The sequence below is a fragment of the Emydura macquarii genome, unplaced genomic scaffold (genome assembly GCF_026122565.2).
Source record: "Emydura macquarii macquarii isolate MOO-44397 ecotype Brisbane River unplaced genomic scaffold, CSIRO-AGI_Emac_v2 contig_629, whole genome shotgun sequence".
Taxonomy (NCBI): Eukaryota; Metazoa; Chordata; order Testudines; family Chelidae; genus Emydura; species Emydura macquarii.
The window spans coordinates 7563694-7582041 of NW_027130766.1; the positions used below are offsets into that span (position 1 = coordinate 7563694).

Sequence of the window (18348 nt, forward strand, 5' to 3'; positions counted from 1 at the left end):
GTTTATGTTAATTATTGTATGTTACTATAGCACCTGTCATCCCACAGGATTCCCAAAGTGCCTTACAGACATTATTGACATGGGACTACTGAAATAAACAGCCAACTAGCACACAACACAACTATGGGAAAGGGAGGGGAATTTTGGCCAAAGACCTCAAGGCCAACCCCATACTCTTAAAAGAAGGGCAATGGGTTATTTAATATCATTCAGAGAGGATAGTGCTCCAGTTTTTAAGGTCTCATCAGAGAGGGTGCTAGAAAACTACCTGGGACACAAATTTAAGCAGTGGGTGGGGTGAGGGTGTCTTTTGAATCAGACCTTAAAAATCCAGACTCTGCTCTGTGCAGACATGAAAGAACCCATGAGGCACTTTCATAAGATAAAGGGTTTGCCCCAGTGTCCTTGGGCCAAATTTTCCTCATCCCCACTGCATATTTCTGCCAGTATTTGGAAGCTAGAAACTGGGACATTTGAGAAAGGCTGATATCATGGGCTAAAACTCAGGCAAGCTGGCTTCAATTCCAGGCTCTACCACACACTCCTTGAGTGACCTGGGCAAAGTCATCTAATCTCTCTGGCCCTCAATTTCCCGCTCTGTACAAAGCAGATAACAGTCCTTCCTTTGTCTGTCTTGTCTATTTAGACTGTGAGTTCTTTGTCTCTCATTACATGTATGTACAGCACCTAGCACAATGGGGCTCTCATCTCAGCTGGGGCCTCTTGGTGCTACCATAATACTAAATCATAATTATAATTTGGGGGAGAAAATAACAACTGAAGTGAATGGGAGCAGGAGAGCCTTTTGGAGGAAAGTGGATAAAAAATTAGAGCTATTTAGTGAGTGCTTGTCCTTGCGAAAGTGTACTGCATGCTGTGCCCAGCAGCCCAAAGGTCAGGGATGGGCCTTCATACAAATAACACAATCAGCTGCCTAGGGCGCTCTCGTTTGTGGAAACGGGCAATGTCCCATGTGAACTCTGCACCTCAGGGGGCCGAGGGAAGCCAACTCATCCCCCAGAATGCTTTGCAGCCCTCACAATTTACACGTCAAGGAAATGAAGGGTGAACATACGAAAAAATAGAGAACAAAGATAATTGGGCAGTTACCACAATGTGTTATCCATGATGCAAAATCGTTCTTAGTATTAATATTAGGGTCCATCTCCAGCGTGCTCAGCTAAGATCAGGGCCATGGAGTGCTGGGCACTGCACAGAGACAGAATTAAACCGTCCCTGCCCCAAAGGGTTTCCAGTCTAAATAGACAAGTGGGAAACAGAGGACAGAGACTTGCCCCCAGGCCACTGATAGGCAAGAAGAGACCCAGATTTCCTGAGGCTCCGTCCACTTTGCTATTCATAAGGCCACCGTACCTCCCTATTTAGCACAAAATCACATACTTATATCATGGTCTGTGCTTCGTTGCGGTGTATGCTTCTTGCTGAAATACAGGACTAATAGAGTCCGGTCACGCAACCACTTGCACATGTGAATAACTTTACTTATCTGATTTCTCAGGGCCCCGCTCCTGCAATTGGATCCTCATGTCCACACAGAGACCCATTTGATTTCACTTGTGCTCCATATGGGAACAGGATCAACCCATGTCATTCCCATTGCAAACTCCAGGCTCATGTAAGTAAAGATGCTCCTGCACATGACTTTGCAGGGCTGGGCTGGGCTCACAGACCACGTAAGCTCTTCAATGCAGGGACTGGTTTTGCCGCTGTCCCTTGCAAAGACTGAAGCATACGCTTAGCTGTAAGCACCTAAATATTAAATTGAATGCAGTGTGTTTACTCACACACTTAAAGTTTAAGCCCATGTTTATGTAATCCACGTGCCTAACCTTAGACACTGAATTTTGGGTCTCCAGGTGCTTTTCTATAGGAGCTGGGATGTTTTTAGGCACTGGAGAAGTGACCTCTAGCCCAGCCAAAGGTTACACGTACAGCCCCAAATTCTGCAAGCATTTATTCCCACGCTAGGCTTTACTCCTACATTCATTTCAAGGGGACTGTTGCTGGTAGGAAAGCGAAGCGTTTGTAGGGCAAGGACTGTAGTCTCGTCTTTGCTGGCCTCGGGCCTCGGCTGTGTGCGCTGTGCAGCGTGGGGCGCGCGGCCGATGTCCAACAAACCCTCCCCGAGTAAAGGAAGGCGCCGGGCCTGCTGACAAGGCAAAGTCAGGAGAGACTCAGGGGTGAAAACAATGACACATGAGAGCCTGCGCACCCATGAGCGGAAATACAATAAAAACGAACAATGGCAACGCACAGTGTCTGCGGCGACCCGGCCGCGAACGTGCAGCATCGACCCTCCCGCTTCCGGGGGCCATGGGACATGTGGGAGTCCCGAGCGCCCCCAGGGGAACTACATTTCCCAGCGCGCCCCGCGGCCGCGGGGGATGCTGGGGCGGGCGGGGCCGCGGGCGGGCTGCTGTGTTGTCCGCGGCTGGGGAGCGCGGAGCCGAGCCGGGCTGCGGGGAGAGGCCCCCGACGCTGAGCCCGGGGCGCGGGGGGGGGAGCCGGAGCCGGAGCCGGCGGCGCGGTGAGCAGCGGAGCTGGGCGGGGTGCCGGGCCGGGGGCAGAGGTGGGGGGTGGGGACCTGGTGGGGGGAAGGGACGTGTGGGGCGGGGGGGGGAAGGGATGTAGGCACCGAGAGGGGCAGAGACCTGGCGGGGGGTGCAAGGCTTGGGAAGAGCCCCAGTGATGGGAGGGGCAGGGGGGCCTCAGGGAGTGTATGTGTGGGGGGAGGCATGCTGGACTCTGGCGGGGGGGGCATTTCGGGGCCCTCTGCTGCCTGGGCCATGGGAGGCTGGAAAGCCAGCTGGGCGAGCCGTGCCAGCTTCCGTCTGGGGGGGGGGGGAAGTGGGGCTGGGAGCCTGCCAGGGTGGGTTGGCAACCTTTTGTCTGTGTGTTTTGTTTTTGTGTGTGTGCGCTTCAAGATTTAGGCCCGTGGACCTTTGCTTAGAGCCCTGGGGCTCGTTGCTGCTGTCGAGCTGGGGTTTTGGGGGTGACCTGGACCTGAGGGTAGGACTGGGAGCTTCAGGCCACCTTCACTGAACTGTACCTGCAGGCAGCACAAGAGGTCCCTGGGGGAATGAATGCTTAGCCACTCTTTGGGGGAGCCTGGAAAGCAAGGAGCCAACCCTCAGCACAGCTGGGATTTCAGCAGGGTGAGGGGCTCCTGGAGCTTTGAGATCTGCTCCAGGTGTTCCGTGGTAGCATCCCAGGCTTTCTTGGGGAGGTGATGGAAGGAGGAGCTGTGGGTCTCCAGGGAGGGGTAGCTTGGCATCACTAGAGTTCTGGCTATCCACAGAGCAGATACAGCATGGGGAAGTTTCTCACAAACGCAGCCACGTCCCCCCACAACTACTGACCTACAGGGGCCCTTTGGTCCCTGTGTCTGACAGTGTCATGGGCTTCTCCACTGAGGCTGCAATCTCCATTGTGATCTGGGTGTTTGTCCAAAAGGCCCAACTGCTTTGCCAGCCTGAGCTGGATTTGACCTGGTGACCTCAAGGTGAGTCCCATGCCCTCTTTGTCCTCCCCTCTCTGACTCACACAAAGTCTCCCAGCTGGAGCAAGGCATCCACTTCTGCTGCAGTTTCCTATAATACAATATAATGGAATGAGCTGGCGCAGCCAGAAAGCAACAGGTCCCTGAGTTGGCATGAAGGGGTTAATAATGGGAGGCCTCTGGGGAAAGCGCAGACTGGAACAAATTCTGCTGTGAAAGCAGAGGTGGGGGGTGAGGCTGGAGCTGTGGGAGCAGAGGTCTCTGCAGTTCATAGACAAAACAGCCCTCACTAGCTGCTTCGGAAGACTTTGGCACAACTGTGGGAAATCCCCTCTATGGGTGGGAACTTTTCTTTGAGAGTCTCTAGGCTGAGGGCAGCTGGGGCGTGAATCCTGTATGGTGGGTTCACTTTTGTTTTGGATATGTATTTCCCCTTCCCCCTCCTCCTATGTACCAAGCAGGACTGGAAAGGCCTCAGGGCACATATGTCTCCAGGACTGCCAGTAGTCTGCTTTATTTGGATTGTCATCTCTTTGGGTGTAAAAAGACAGCGCCAGGTGCTATGAAGTGGAAAATGTGGCCCAAATGATCTCCTGTGGTTTTCAGAAACATCCCATCACCCTAAATTAGACTTAACTTGGCACTAACCAACTAATGTTAAATATTTTGAAAATGAACATGACACTGGTGTAAAAGGACATGTTAAATGCCTACAGAGCTATAGCGTCCATCTGGCAAGGGGTGGAGGTGCTGGTACTTCTCTTGGCAAGTGATGGGGCATAGTCCTTTCCCATATAACTGCAGCAAACAGGCACTGCACACTTCCTGCAGCGTGGTAGGATGGTCCCCACCTTCCAGCAGATCCTGTGCCTGGCAGGTGCATCTGGAAACCTGCTGCCCTTCCACTGGGGTGCCCAGGAGACAAGTGGATTTTAGGAGAGTACATCCATTCCCATAAAGGAGGATGGGGAAATGACCAGCTCCCCAATGGCCAGCCCACGCATACTGAAAGCATCATGCCCATCCACCCAGCGAATGGCTTGCTGCCTCATCAGCCCATTAACAGCCTGATCTCCCAGATACCATGTCTTGCATAATGTGTTGGTTGTTTGTCATCTGTGTTGGTTCCAAAGGCCCCTCCCTTGGAGTCCTTGAGCCCAGCACAGCCCCAGCATAGGATGGTGCAATGCCTGCTGGCTTCAGCCAGCGTCACCGGGCTTAGAGTGCTATTTAAATATACCACAGGAAGGCAAGCAGCTGAATATTGGCAAAATGTAGAAATGCTTATCCACAAAGGCTAGAAATCTCAGTACTACAATGGGTGAACTAGAGTGCCTGGCATTAATGAGGATCTCATAATAGGCATCATAGAAACTTGGTGGAATGAGGTTAATCAATGGGACACAGTAATACTAGAGTATCAAATATATAGGAATGAGAGAGAGGTCATGCTGATGGGGGAGTGGCATTATATGTGAAAGAAAGCAGAGTCAAATATTACATGAAACAAACTGAACCATAGAATCTTCATGGGCAGAAATTCCATGCTTGTAGCAGTAGAAATATACTACCAACCACCTCGGCAGGATGGTGACAGTGATTGTGAAATGCTCAGGGATGTTAGAGAGGCTACAAAAGCAGAAAGTGCAATAATAATGGGTTAGGGTTAGGAAAGGAATAGATAATAAGATAGAAAATATCATAATGCCACTATATAAATCCATGGTGTACCCGCACCCTGAATATCACATGCAGTTCTGGTCGCCCCATCTCAAAAAGAAATATAGTGAAACTGGAAAAGGTTTAGAGAAGAGCAACACAAGTAATCAAGGATATTGAACAGCTTCCATACAAGGAGAGACTAAAAAGCTTAGGGCTGTTCACCATAGAAAAGAGGCGGCTAAGGGGCAATATGATAGAGGCCTATAAAATTATGAATGGTGTGGAAAAAGTGTTATTTACCCTTTTCCACAATACAAAAACCAGGGGCCACCTGCAGCAGGTTGTATACAAATGAGACCAGTGTTATGTCCTCCGGTTGAGTCTGAAGGATGTCGGCAGAGTTGTGTGTATGGCAGGCCAGAGCTGGCATACCAGGGGAGCTGCAGAGCTGTATTGAGGGGCACCAGCAGAAGGCAGGGGGGCAGGGCTGGGATAGTAGGGGGGATAGTGAGTTGAGGTTGAGTGGCATCGCAGAGCATACGTGTTGGAAGCCCAGGGCTGGGCTAGCAGGGGGCTGTGGGTCAGGATTCAGGAGCATTGGCACAGCTGTGTGTGTTCCAGGACTGGCACAGCAGTGGAGGCTGTAGGGCAGGATTGGCACATGTCTCAGAGCTGGACTGGAACAGAGCAGGCAGAAGGTTCCATAGACTTGTCTATCTCAGAGATCGGTCTAGCTCTTACAACAATTTGGACTTTTCTCCCCCTTGGGAGGATGCTCTCCAGCAATGCAACAATCCCAACCTTCACACTCAGCCTGGTGAAACACTGAAGTCTTTCCACCCCCAAGAAACAGTTGCACAGCTGGAAAATTGGAGCTTAGCATCCATCTGCTTCAGAAGGGGGATGGGGCTGCGGCAAAGTCTCCATCACTTTTCTCATGTGCTTTATTTTTCCTGTCAGTGAGCAAATCCCATCTGTAAAACCATCAAAGCTAATAAACTGTGTCCTGGGAGGGGGAAAGGAGCTGTTGGCTTTGATTGGTTAGTAGCTCTTAAGTAAGATTTGGAATAAGAGGCAGAGACGTGAGCTATCTAGAGAGTGGGGCTAGGGATGGCATCTGTACAAGAGAGCTAAATGTCAATCCAGGAACAGAGGGAGCCCTGGCTGAAATGGGGGATGCTGGGGTATTTTAGGCAGGAGAGCAGGACTTTGAAGTGGAATCTGCAAAGTTTTTCTGATATTACTCAATGGCTGGCATCCTAAGTGTGCAGTAATCCCTATGGTGTCCACATGAAGTAGGTTTTGACCGTGTCTAATCCACATTTTACAAGTGGGAAACGGGCACAAAGAGGATACGGGCCCCAGATTTCAAAAGTGGCTTCTTAGTTTGCACCTGGCCTGAGTTGGATTTTCAGCTCCCTCTGAAAATCCAGGCCCCTGTGTGTCCTCAAATGGAACACCTGGAACACTGACATACCTTCTGGCCTAAGCGCTCGATCCAAAGCTCTGTAGGAATTTACCCATTGACTCCAGTGGGCTGTAGATCGGGCCCTACATGACCTGTCTAAGGCTGAAGATGGGCTTTGTGCCTGAGTTGTGATTGGGATTCATGAGTTCCTGCCTCCTAGCCCCATGCTCAGACCCCGCCTCTGTCTCCCACGAAAATCTCAATGGCTGGCCCCTCTTGGTAGATGTTCTGTGATCCAGGGAAGTGGTGACAAGAAGCTGAGCAATTAGTGGATTCGGGGTGCAGAGCAAGTCCGAAGACTTCTCCAAGCACAACCACTTGTCAGCCTGTGGTGTCAAGGTTTCTAAGCAGCAGAGGAATCTGCGTGTGTGTTGGATAGCAGACCTGCCTCGTGCCAGATGTCTGATGCTGAGCAGCATCTACATGTGTCTACAAGAGGCCTGAAGGACACAGCACGGCCAGCAGCAGCTGCAGGAAGGATAGTGCTTGTTCTGTGTACTAACCCTTGGCAGGGACAATAAAAAAGATAAGAGCTGCAGCCTCCAAAATAACCCAGGCGCAGGATTCTATGTAAGGAAACTTGGAACATCTGGCAGCTGTGTAGAGAGCACAACAATGGGTCTGGCTGCAACCCGCCTCCCACGACCCAAGCATGTGAGGGCTGGAGAGAACAACAAATTTGAATGTTTAAGACGAGCCCAAGGATGGGCAGAAATTGCCAAATGTCAGCCCTGATCCTGGATACATGCTTAACATGATGCATGCGATCAGTCCCGCTGACTGACCCACGTGCTGAAGGGTTTGCTGGATAGTTAGGCACATACAGGTGTCCAGGCCGGAAGGAACCATTCTGATCATCTAATAACAGGCCAGAAACTCCCTCCCAGCGATTCCTGCATTGAACCCAGGAAGTGGTGGTGGAGCTGGAGTGAGTCTCTTAGCAAGACTTCAAGTGATGGAGAATACACCCATTGCTTCGTTAAAAGCATGGTGACATCCTGATACTCGGTACCTGTGGGAGACAGGTGACTAAGAGGTCCCCCAAGGGTCTGAGTCTGAAAATACTTGCTTACTAGGCCTGGCAGTGACTTCACTGCTCAGTACCACGAGTTATCCCACTGTCTGGCAGCAGTTTGCTCCCAGGATTGGGCCCATCACTAGCATATTTTGGCCCTCTCTAGAATCTGAATTTTTCTGGTTATGATCTCATTCTTAGTGAATGACATCACAATCTGCCTTCTGATTGGAGCCAGCTGTGGAGTGTGCAGGCAGGACCACAGCCAGCTGAGATCTGATGGGGGTGAAAGGCCTCGTTTCCTGTTTGTTTTGTCATGGTGGTTTTTATCCCTGTAGGGTGGTAGCAGTGTTTGAACCTGGCCACAGATAGATCTATCCAATTCCATTCTGCTCCCGCTCCTTGTATGTTTCATCATTAGATGAAAGTCCAATAAGCATGCTCCATATTGAATCCTGTGACTGGGGTTTGCTGTTGAACCTGTTTAATTATACAGGTGAATCAGTGCAGCAACCCTAGGCCCAGAGATTTCATGTATTCCTGTGTATGGCACCAACTCCAACCTTACTCCAGCCAATGACAATGTTCTCCTTTTTGGCAGTGAGTTTCTCTTTCTGGCCTTATCAGCATTGCTTTGAAAATGCTTCTTTCCATGCTGCTCCTGGGTCTGTGCATTCTGCACCACAGCAGGGGAGGAGCCTTCTCCTGTGTGGTTGCCTGCATCGTTATCTCACCATTGCTTTTCTAACCTCGCTGTTAAAGGATCTCTGTCCTTCCTCACCTGGGCTCTTCAATTCTCCTTCCCTTTACTTTAATAATCTCTGCAAAGCCTTTAATTGGGGGACATTTTTTTACTCCTTACAAAATAAGGGTCTAGGTCAGTGTGAGGAGACCCCAGCAGCCACCCAGAACCCCATGGCAGTCAACGGTACTCATCACAAGTGTAAGATTACACACACACCTATGACTTTGCAGGATTGGGGGCTGAATTTTTTCTCTGGACATATTATGGCCTGGATCCTGCAAACAAACTTTATGCTCCAGATTTTGCAGGGTCAGGGCCTTAATATGTCATGAAAAAGAAAATTTGGTCCATGTTATGCTGTGAAATACCCATTTGGCTCTTCCCAGGCAGAGTCACAGGACTGAAATCATCCATGTGCCCTGCTCCCCCAGAATATGCTGCCAGAGTTATAAACACTCCATTGTAAAGATGCTTTCCTCTTCCCTGGCACCTTCCACCTGAATCTCAAACTTTAGTGGATTTAGCTCCCACACAAGAATATTGTCTTCATTTTACAACTAGGGAAACTGAGGCAGAGGGCGGTGAAGTGACTTGCCCAAGGTTTCGTGGTGAGTGGGTGGCAGTATCTGGGACAGAACTCGGTAGTCCTGATTTTCTGCAAGATGATGCTCCATCCTGGGCCATGTTGGTTGAGTAGCAGGAATGGGGAAAGATGGGGCTGTTGGGTGGAGGGTTCTGGTTCGCTTCTAGCTTACTGGAGTAGCAGCTTCTGCTGCCTCCCTGCACTGACCTGGCTCTCGCTCTTGGTCCAGTTTCAGGACTGCCTACCTGACACATGAACCAGCATGAACGTGGGGACAGCTCACAGCGAGGTGAACCCCAACACCCGTGTCATGAACAGCCGGGGCATCTGGCTCTCCTACGTGCTGGGGATCGGCTTGCTGCATGTGGTACTTCTCAGCATCCCCTTCTTCAGCGTCCCTGTGGTCTGGACTCTCACCAACATCATCCACAACATGGTAAGTGGGTGCCACAGCTGACTGGCCCTGTGGGGAACTAGCCATTTGGGTGACTAGCCCTTAAAGGGATACTACCAAGGGATCCTGCCGTGAAATCAAACCCCATGTCCTGAGTTCCTATGTGCATGTGGGATGCAGTCTGGCTGAGTGAGCAGCTATATCCCAGGCTCAGCCCCCTTTCACCTCTAGGTCATGGGTTCAAATCCAGCCCGGGTGGTAACAACCACACTGCCTCCCCATGAATCTCAAAGCTCATTGCAAATAGCAGTGAGTTCCCCTTTCCCTTCTGGCCCCAGGATGTGGGTCAGTATTCTCACCATTTCACACCTGAGGGAACTGCGGCACATTGGAATGAAATGTCAGGTGAGATTGGAGCTGGGAATAGAGCCTAGGAGATACCACCCCTGGCACCCACCACCAACATGCAGGCAGAGCCGAGGGCAGCGAGTCTGTGGCTGACTTATTTCAAAGGCTTTCTCATGGCAGATGGGCAGGAAGCACCTGATGTTGTCTGTGCGGCCACGTTCACGCTTCAGTATTGCATCTCTTCCTGATACACAGACTTAAGTTTGATTCCACTCCATTTGTAGTCTCCTCTGATGCTGGGGATCTGAATTTCCTAATGTGTCTGTCACCATCTCAGCCAATCCCACCGGGGAGCTCCAGAGCCCAGGCTTCCTAGCTGGGCTGTCATGGCCGGCATCCTGTGATCCTAATTGCCAATGCCAAAAACAAATCGTTCATCAGATGACAGCAGCTCCCCCTAGTGGCCCAGCCTGGTTTGCAGCTTGCCAGGGTGAGACCTTTCCTAGTGATGCGTTCCTGGCTAAGGTCAAATGAACCTCTCTAGACACTGCGCGAGTTTTACCTTCTGCTTGTGTTTGCTACAGAGTATGTACATCTTCCTGCACACCGTGAAAGGAACTCCCTTTGAGACTCCGGATCAGGGGAAAGCCCGGTTGCTCACACACTGGGAGCAGATGGACTATGGCGTGCAGTTCACAGCATCGCGCAAATTCCTGACCATCACGCCCATCGTGCTGTGAGTACTTTGGGCTGGCCAGCTGGTCACAGTGACATGCTGCCAAATAAAGCCAAAGCCCTCCATTGTCCTCCCAAAAAAAATGCTAACTCAGTGGCCTAAAACCAGATCCACACACTGCAATAAGTGATTTATTCATTGTGTCTGTAGCCACTTGTGTCTGTGCTGCTGTTCACTCTTCCTGCTGTGGATGTCTTGGGGATCTGCTTTTAGCTTGTGACAAGGTGCTTTTCAGCCTGGGTCAGTGCCCATAAAAAGTGCCGCTCGACAGAGACCGGTGCAGACCTGATGTGGCTCAAAGGCCCACTATCTCATAGATCACCAGGGTGGGAAGTGAATTTATTATTAACATTATTTACTACGTGTATTATGGTAGCAGCTAGAAGCCCCAGTCACAAATCAGGACCCCGTTGTGCCAGGTGCTGTACAGACACAATAAAAGGACCGTCCCTGTCCCAAAGAGCACACAATCTATGTTTAAGACAAGAAATAACAGATAGATACTCTAGGAATGATTTTGGGCAAGCTCTGAGACAGTATAGGTCAGCACAACAGGCAGTGGTTTCAGCACACCAGCAGTCTGACTGTTGTCATGTTGCCCTCACAAACTGACCCCACCTCTGAATTTAGCCACCAGACCAGATGCAGAAAGGCAGGGTGTTGGATTTGGCCTCATGGCAGAAGGGATTTAACGTAGGATACTGAGGTAGCTTTGTGGATGTGTATGGGGAATTCCTCTCTAGCACGAGAAAACATAACAAATGGGCAGTGAAGGCTGGCACCCTGGCTTACTGGAAACAAGAGTCAACATCTCAGTAGTGAATGAGAGAGAAATAGGGTGGGAGAGACCGTGAAGGGCTCTGAAAATACAGACAAGTAGTTTGTGTTTAATGCGATGGGAGACATGTTTTAGATCATCCAAAGTCTGTAGTGTCCCAGCAGAATGAAGTGTTGATGCCTGGATCAGACCATAAAATCACATCAACAAGGGGAACATCTTGCTTTTTACCCTTCTCCCACTCCTCCACATTTCAGTTCTGATGCTGTGGGAGCTGCCTAGCTGCTTGGAAACGTCGCTTTCCTGCCATGTACAGTGTGAGGCATGGAGGACAGGCTCCATCACCTCTACTGAAGGTGTTTCTGAAGGACTGTCCCTGCCATTTCCTTTGCCAAAAGCACATAAGAGTGACTGCTGCAAAGATGCTCCGCTGTTTAAAGACTTTTGGGACCAGAGCCCATGGCCAGAAGCACAAAGAGCCTGAGATTCCCCCATGTGAGACTACATCTCATATTGGAATCTGGGCTTGTTAGCAGCTAGAAACCCAATCTTTGTGTCTTTTATTTGGGATTACCCAGCTTTATGTTGTGCTAATCTGAAGCCCTGCCTTTCTGTCCTGAGCTGGGGGCTCAATTCAGAGGTGGGGTCGGCTAGTGGGTGGGTAATTTACACACCAAGGGAGCAGGATGGGTTGTAGCAGGTAAAGCAGTCAATGAGTCTCTTGCAACCAATATCTCTCCCTCAGAGAATATTCCTGGCCACTGGGAGTGATGGAAGCTGTGGGCAGCGGTGATTCAACTTCCCCATCTCTCTCCCCTAGGTATTTCCTCACCAGTTTCTACACGAAATACGACCGGATACACTTCATAATCAATACCATCTCCCTCATGAGCGTCTTGATCCCCAAGCTGCCCCAGCTCCACGGAGTCCGGATCTTTGGGATAAACAAGTACTGAGCCCCCTGGATGACGTGATCTGAAGGGGAAGGGGAAATCCCGTCATCTTAGTCCTCCCTTTCCCCCCAACTGGGATATAATTTTGCGATGGCTGTTTAAATGCAGTATCCAATAGACTTGTATGCCGCATGTAGCTCCTCATGCCCAATAAATCTAAGAAGCTCTGGAGTAGCAGAATCCTGAGTAGAGTTTAGCATGGAGCCAGGAGATTGGTTGCTGAACTTCATGTACTCCAGTATTATGAATAGCTGCAGATACACTGAGACGTCAAGGTACAAATAGGTCAGTCTCTGGAGAGGCTCCCATCCAGAGGCCAATACACTGAATGGAGAGAGCAGGGGTGGGGAGAAAGCTTAAAGAGCTAGAAGTTATTACTATGGCAAATGCACTTTAAAATACATTGGCCCTTTTTGAGGTTAGATGCACTCACAAAGGGCTACCTGGGGAAATTAAAAGGGGGCATGGCTGGATTTCCCAGGAGTGAAAACTCGTTGGCCACTTTAATTTTGGGAGGTGGATTTTATTCTTAAACTTCTCTCCTCCTGCTGGGGAGGGGATTATTTTTTCTAATGAGAAAATAGGAAGGAACGACCTGGCGCTCCCAGCAGAGCTTTCCCATTTTCCAAGGCACAGTTTGTACGATTCGTGGGGTGGGAGAGAATTGGATTCCAAATCCCACTTGCTTCTGTTTATTTAAACTATTACCAATGTCTGTTTATTTGTAAAGCGGAAGTGGTTATGTTTTAAGCATGTGTGGAGGGGGGTTGTTCTCCCCCATCATGTGCACCCCCTCAGTGGTAACACTATGTGGCAGTAGGATTAAGGGTTGGAGATGTGATGGTGCTGCTTGTTAGTTTTGTTTTAAAATGTTAATGAGAATGATCTGAGGCACTTGACATGTGGAGATCTGGCAAGGGGGAAGGCTGCTGACTGACAGGTTTGCTCTAGGTGGGGGATAGATTGTCGTTAGCTACAGTAATGGGGGTGCTGGTGCAGGAAGGAATGTGGCCATGATTGGGGTTAAATGGGTCTTGTTCTTCTCCCCTCCCCCTGCCCAGGGCTCCAATGTCTATATCTAGGTCAGTGGCTTTTGCCAAATACCAGCTGTGGGCACATCTCTGCATGTGACATCACATGCAAAAAACCATTCTCAGGCTTCTGGTTGGGCCTGGAGACTTGTCCGTAGCACCCCATGGGCCATGAGCAAAATGAAAGGAGCTGTAAAAGGACAGGGATGTTGTAATGGTGCCGTGTTTCTGAGTGGAGGCAGGAGCAGACAACAGATGTGGCTGGCCCGGAGAAGGGCAATGAATATGACAGGTCATTGAAACATTTAACTTATCAATGGCATAGAAAATCCGAGATGTGCAGTCTGTCGCATACCCAGACCATGGCTACAGAAGGCTACCTGCCTGTCAGGATCTGGCCAGTGAAGATGTTTGGCACAGCAAGGAGGCAAGTGTTTCTTACTTTGCCTTTTTATTATCCAAATTTGTTGTCGTTGTGCAAATACAAAGCCCTGCCCTTCTGCCCCTGAACTGGTGGTTAGATCCAGAGGTGCGGTAAGGTACATGTCAATTAGTGGGTGGAACCTGCACCCCAAGAGAGTGAGGGACAATGGGGCATTGCAGGAGGCAGTTAAACAGCAAGGGAGATGACTAACAAACCTTCTGTTTGACTCATTTTGCTTTTGTTTATGCATCATGAACTTATTTCAAGCTGCTCCATGGAGCGATCATGTTTTCTGCACCTTGCATTGGTGTGTGGGAGGGACACTACCTGGCAAAGTGTGTGTGTTTCTACTAAGGGCTGTTACGATATGCAGATGAGCTAGTTATCCAGAGTCAGAAGCTGATTTGGAGGACAATGTGGGATTTTTAATTTAAATTATAATCTGCAATAGAAATGCAATAATCCCAGTGTGGAGAGAGATTGTTGAATAAAGTTTTGATAATCAAGGTTTGGGCTAAATGAGGGACTTGTTGATGTAATTACTAGATAAGGGAGGCATTTCCAATATAACCAGGAGGTTTATATAACCCAGGATGCAGCATAGTTGCAACACTGTGAAATCCCCACCCCCCCGGAAAAAAAAATTGCTAACTAAAGTTAAGGGTGAACAGCAGATCTGGCCCCTAGTAGCTGTGTATCTGTCCACAGAAACCGCAGGATTTTCTAGAAGATCAATCTGCTGGTTGAAATATGCCTCTGTTTATATTTTTCATGCTACCGTGGCACGTTCATGTAGGTGATTTTTTTATTTTTCTTAGTGCTTTGATTATCTCAAGTTTTCTGACAATATAAACATTTTAAATAAGATATTTTAGTTCCTGCATTAGCCAGACGTAGCTTTAGAAGTGAGCAGGTGGCACAGTGAATAGAGACAATAGAGTTTAGAATTGATCTAATGGTCCTAGCACAGGACGGGGAGACAGGAACTCCCAAGTTCAAATCTCAATCCTTGTAGTGACTCCTCACCTGCCTTTGGGTGACCTCTCTGCCTCAGTTTCATCATTTGTACCCCACGGGGGGAGGGAAATAATTAGCCTACCTCACAGGGCTGTTGTGAGGCTTATTTAGCCACTGTCTCTAAAGTGCTTCAAAGACAGAAATGTTACTTTAAGTATTAGTGAAAGGAAGTTGACAGGAAGAATTAGATGATGGAGGAGGAGAACCTGCTTTGGGTTCTTGAAGAAAAGGAGCCTGTCAAATGCAGGTTAATTAATTTGTTAGGGCTCTTCCCTTCTCCTCCTCCCTCCCTCCCCCCCCCTCCCAACACAGTGGGAAGCAGATTGCTGCTTTGGTTAATGTACTATATATGCCAGGGCTAGTGCATTTTTTCAAGCTACTAGCCCATGAGGTCTGGAAAAAAATAGTTTCAGGCTAGTGCTGTTTTCTGATGAGACTGTCTGAGTGGATTCAGAAATGAACATTATAGATCCGTGCCTCGGATGGCAATGTTGACACTGCAGATTTCCCCTTTGCAGTGATAGTACCTTCACACAGATTGCTGGGATGATGTGCCCCATCTAAGGTGCACACTGCTGGATTTACTCAGGGGTCCAGCAGGTCACAGAATTACAGTGCTAATCCTAAACCTTCTCCAGTGAAAGAGATGAAACACACAGCATGGTGTTGTTAATCTTGCTTGGAGACAAACAGAAACCTAATAAGAAGAGACAAAATGATCACTTTAAAGGTGGGAAGCTCTACCCAGAGACATGGGGCAGGAATCATTTTATCCTTGTTTTGCACACAACTCCCCCACCATAAGTAAACAAGGGCTTTTTTTTTTTCTTCATTTGCTTAAACCCATTATTCCCAGATACATGTAGGTTTTGCACTTTCTTTCTCTCTTGCTGGTGCATGCAACCCGTGCAAAACTGGTGTGATTTTTGTAGCAGAAATGTAAGCTGACGCTAGGCTCCAGACCCTTGTTATTGTACAGCACTGACTCTCGGCAGACCTACACCAGCCTGGGTCTGTACCTGCACTGTTTGTGGTGTTGCATAACATGACATATGTCACGATCAATCAGTTCTGTTAAATTAATGAACTGTAAAACTATTGAAAATAAAATCATGAGCTCTTCAGTGGGGCAGTTTAACACCCAGAGTGTAGGTTTTCCTAATGGGTTACTAAGTTGTGATATTCATAGAAAAGTCTAATGATATCTCTTTTAAAGCATTTCAGTGAAACCGGTTTCAGTGAAGTGTTTATGGCACACTGATGTCAATGGAATTTAAGCACACGCTTGTGTTTTGCTGAATTGTGGCCCTACTTGGCTCAAGTGAGGGGAATCGGGCCCTAGGACTTGGCAGTTTAAAGGGGTTTTAGATAACTTTTAAAAAGAGTGACCCATGATTACGTCAGATAAATCTATTCCCCCTCCCTGTACAGGGGTAACTTCCATTAAAACGTCACTTATAAGTGGGGGTCTGCATGTGCAGTATCTTTACTAGGCACTTGTGGGTGATCTGGGAGTGAAAGTAATGAAACACTAGTCCAAAAAATAGAGAACAAACCACACTGTCAATTTCCTGAAACTCTGCATTGAACAGGTGGAGAAGTTTGCAAGAATTTAGAGAATCTTGAATATTTAAATATGGCTGCAGCCAGTGTGGTGGTGATCCCAGAGTGAAATTCAACCCTTGTGCAAAGGGCCTGTTAAGCTGCTCAGACTAGAGATAGGATTTCCAAAGACACTTGACTCCCCTTGACTTTCAATAGGATTTTGGTGCCTAATTCATTTAGGCCCTTGGGAAAATCTTCCCCCAGGCCTCATGCTGGCTCCCTACATAGTGGGAGGTGTGAATTTCAATACTGCCAGTGCTTTTAGTTGTAGTTTTGTCTGCTGCAGATGAAGAGCAGCAAAAGAGAAACAAAGGGTTTTAGAATCTATAGTATACCAGTTCACAGGCATTGGCCTGACACAAGCCATTCACGTTACTTGGTCTTCTTGCTGCAAGACCTTTTTCATCAGCCATTGTGAGGACTGTGTGCTTATCCAGATAGTACAGAAAGGGAATCTTCCCCGCCTTGAGGAAAAACAGAACAGAGAGCTGCTAACTTGGCGTTGCTGAGTTAAAGCCCTCATCCTGCAATTTGTTTCAAACAGCTGGATCTTTAACATGGCACTATACAGCTCTTCCACATGATCCAATTGCACGATTGAAGCCTTCTTTCCTCTTGTGCTGCCTGGCCGAGATCTAAGGCTGTTTAGTCCATGAGGGTTTATTTAAAATAGTAGCAGCAGTTTAAAAATAATAATGTAAATACTGAAAGAACGGTACTGATCCTCAAAGGGGGGACAACAGCTGGGTCACTGTTGGTAGTAGCACACCTTATTCAGAGTCTCATATTACATATCATATGATTTTCTTTAATACCAGTGAGATATATTGCTTTGACTTACCATCATGCATAAAACAGATATGTATTTTTAAGTGTGTGCGCACATAATACATTCTGGGGGCAATTTCAGTGAGTTAAATCAGTTTTGTATGGAACATTCTTGCATTGTACATAGAATTTTAGTTTTGTTTTTTCCGGTTCCCTCTTCTTTTGTGTAAAAAAGTTTCATCTACAGGAACTTTCTAAGACAAAGTGTGAATATTATTTTTATTACTCCTTTGTACAGTATTCTAAGATAAACTAATAAAGGTCAGTATTCATGTAACAACCTGTTTGTGCTCTTTACATTTTTGTGTATGAAGTGATTTCATTTTAATTGCAAACTACTGCCAAGAGTGAAAAAACAGAGTAAATGACAAATGAGTATCAGATAGCAAACCTACATTATCAGTAAACAAACCAAAACTAAAGCCATCTGGCTTTTCCTGTATCCTAGCAGACAGAGAAGGGATGAGATCCAATAGCTGGAGGTCGAAGTACACAAAGTTCAAATTAGAAATAAGATGCATATTTTTAAGTGAAGATAATCAGCCATTGGAACAGATCCACAAAGGATCAGATGGATTATCCATCCCTTGGAGTTTTCAAATAGAGTGATTTGTCTTTAAAAGATGTGTCTTAGTTCAATCACAACTTGTTGGAGTGGAGATAGGAATTGCTGGGTGAGATTCTCTGGCCTGTGCTATGCAGGAGATCAGATCAGATGATCAGAATGGACCCTTTTGGCCATAAAAATCTATGTAGCTGGATGCAGTCACCATCCCAGAGCAACATCGAAGGAGCAGAAATTTGTGTCTGGGAAATTTCAGTCTGGGAAGATGCTTACAGACACTCAGCTCAACTCTGTCTGCAAAAGCAACCCCCAGCCCCCAATAAAGCTGGACCTCGCCCTCTGCCCACATGCCCTGTTCAACTTGCCCTATCAGGAAAGGCCTCGAAGCAGCAATAAGCCTGCTGTAGCGGGGCCTGAGTGTTGGCAAATCCAAGCTGTGGCAGGCCATAGAGAAGAGTGGATTCCAGAGTCAATGACAGTACCCTGGTGCCAGCTTGCTCCTGTTGAACTGGGAAGAAGGGGAAACTCAAGGTTCACAGCTGATCCCAGCTGCAGTAGTATCATGTGGCAGGAGAAGGCGGTGGTCCTGAGAAACATCCCCAAAAGTTCCAAAACAAATCACGGCCTGCACACACACTTCTCCCCTTGGTGACGGAACAAACACGTAACAGATGTT

The 18348-nt window shown here is 48.0% G+C and overlaps 1 protein-coding gene across 1 annotated transcript; it reads left to right on the forward strand.

The window, feature by feature from the left end:
• The first annotated feature begins 2418 nt into the window (after positions 1-2418).
• Positions 2419-17387, forward strand: ORMDL3 (ORMDL sphingolipid biosynthesis regulator 3). Its single transcript, XM_067541241.1, has 4 exons — positions 2419-2548; positions 9223-9429; positions 10320-10471; positions 12070-17387. Exons 2-4 carry the CDS (start codon positions 9256-9258, stop codon positions 12203-12205), a joined length of 462 nt encoding a protein of 153 aa, XP_067397342.1. The 5' UTR covers positions 2419-2548; positions 9223-9255; the 3' UTR covers positions 12206-17387.
• The last annotated feature ends 961 nt before the right edge of the window (positions 17388-18348 follow it).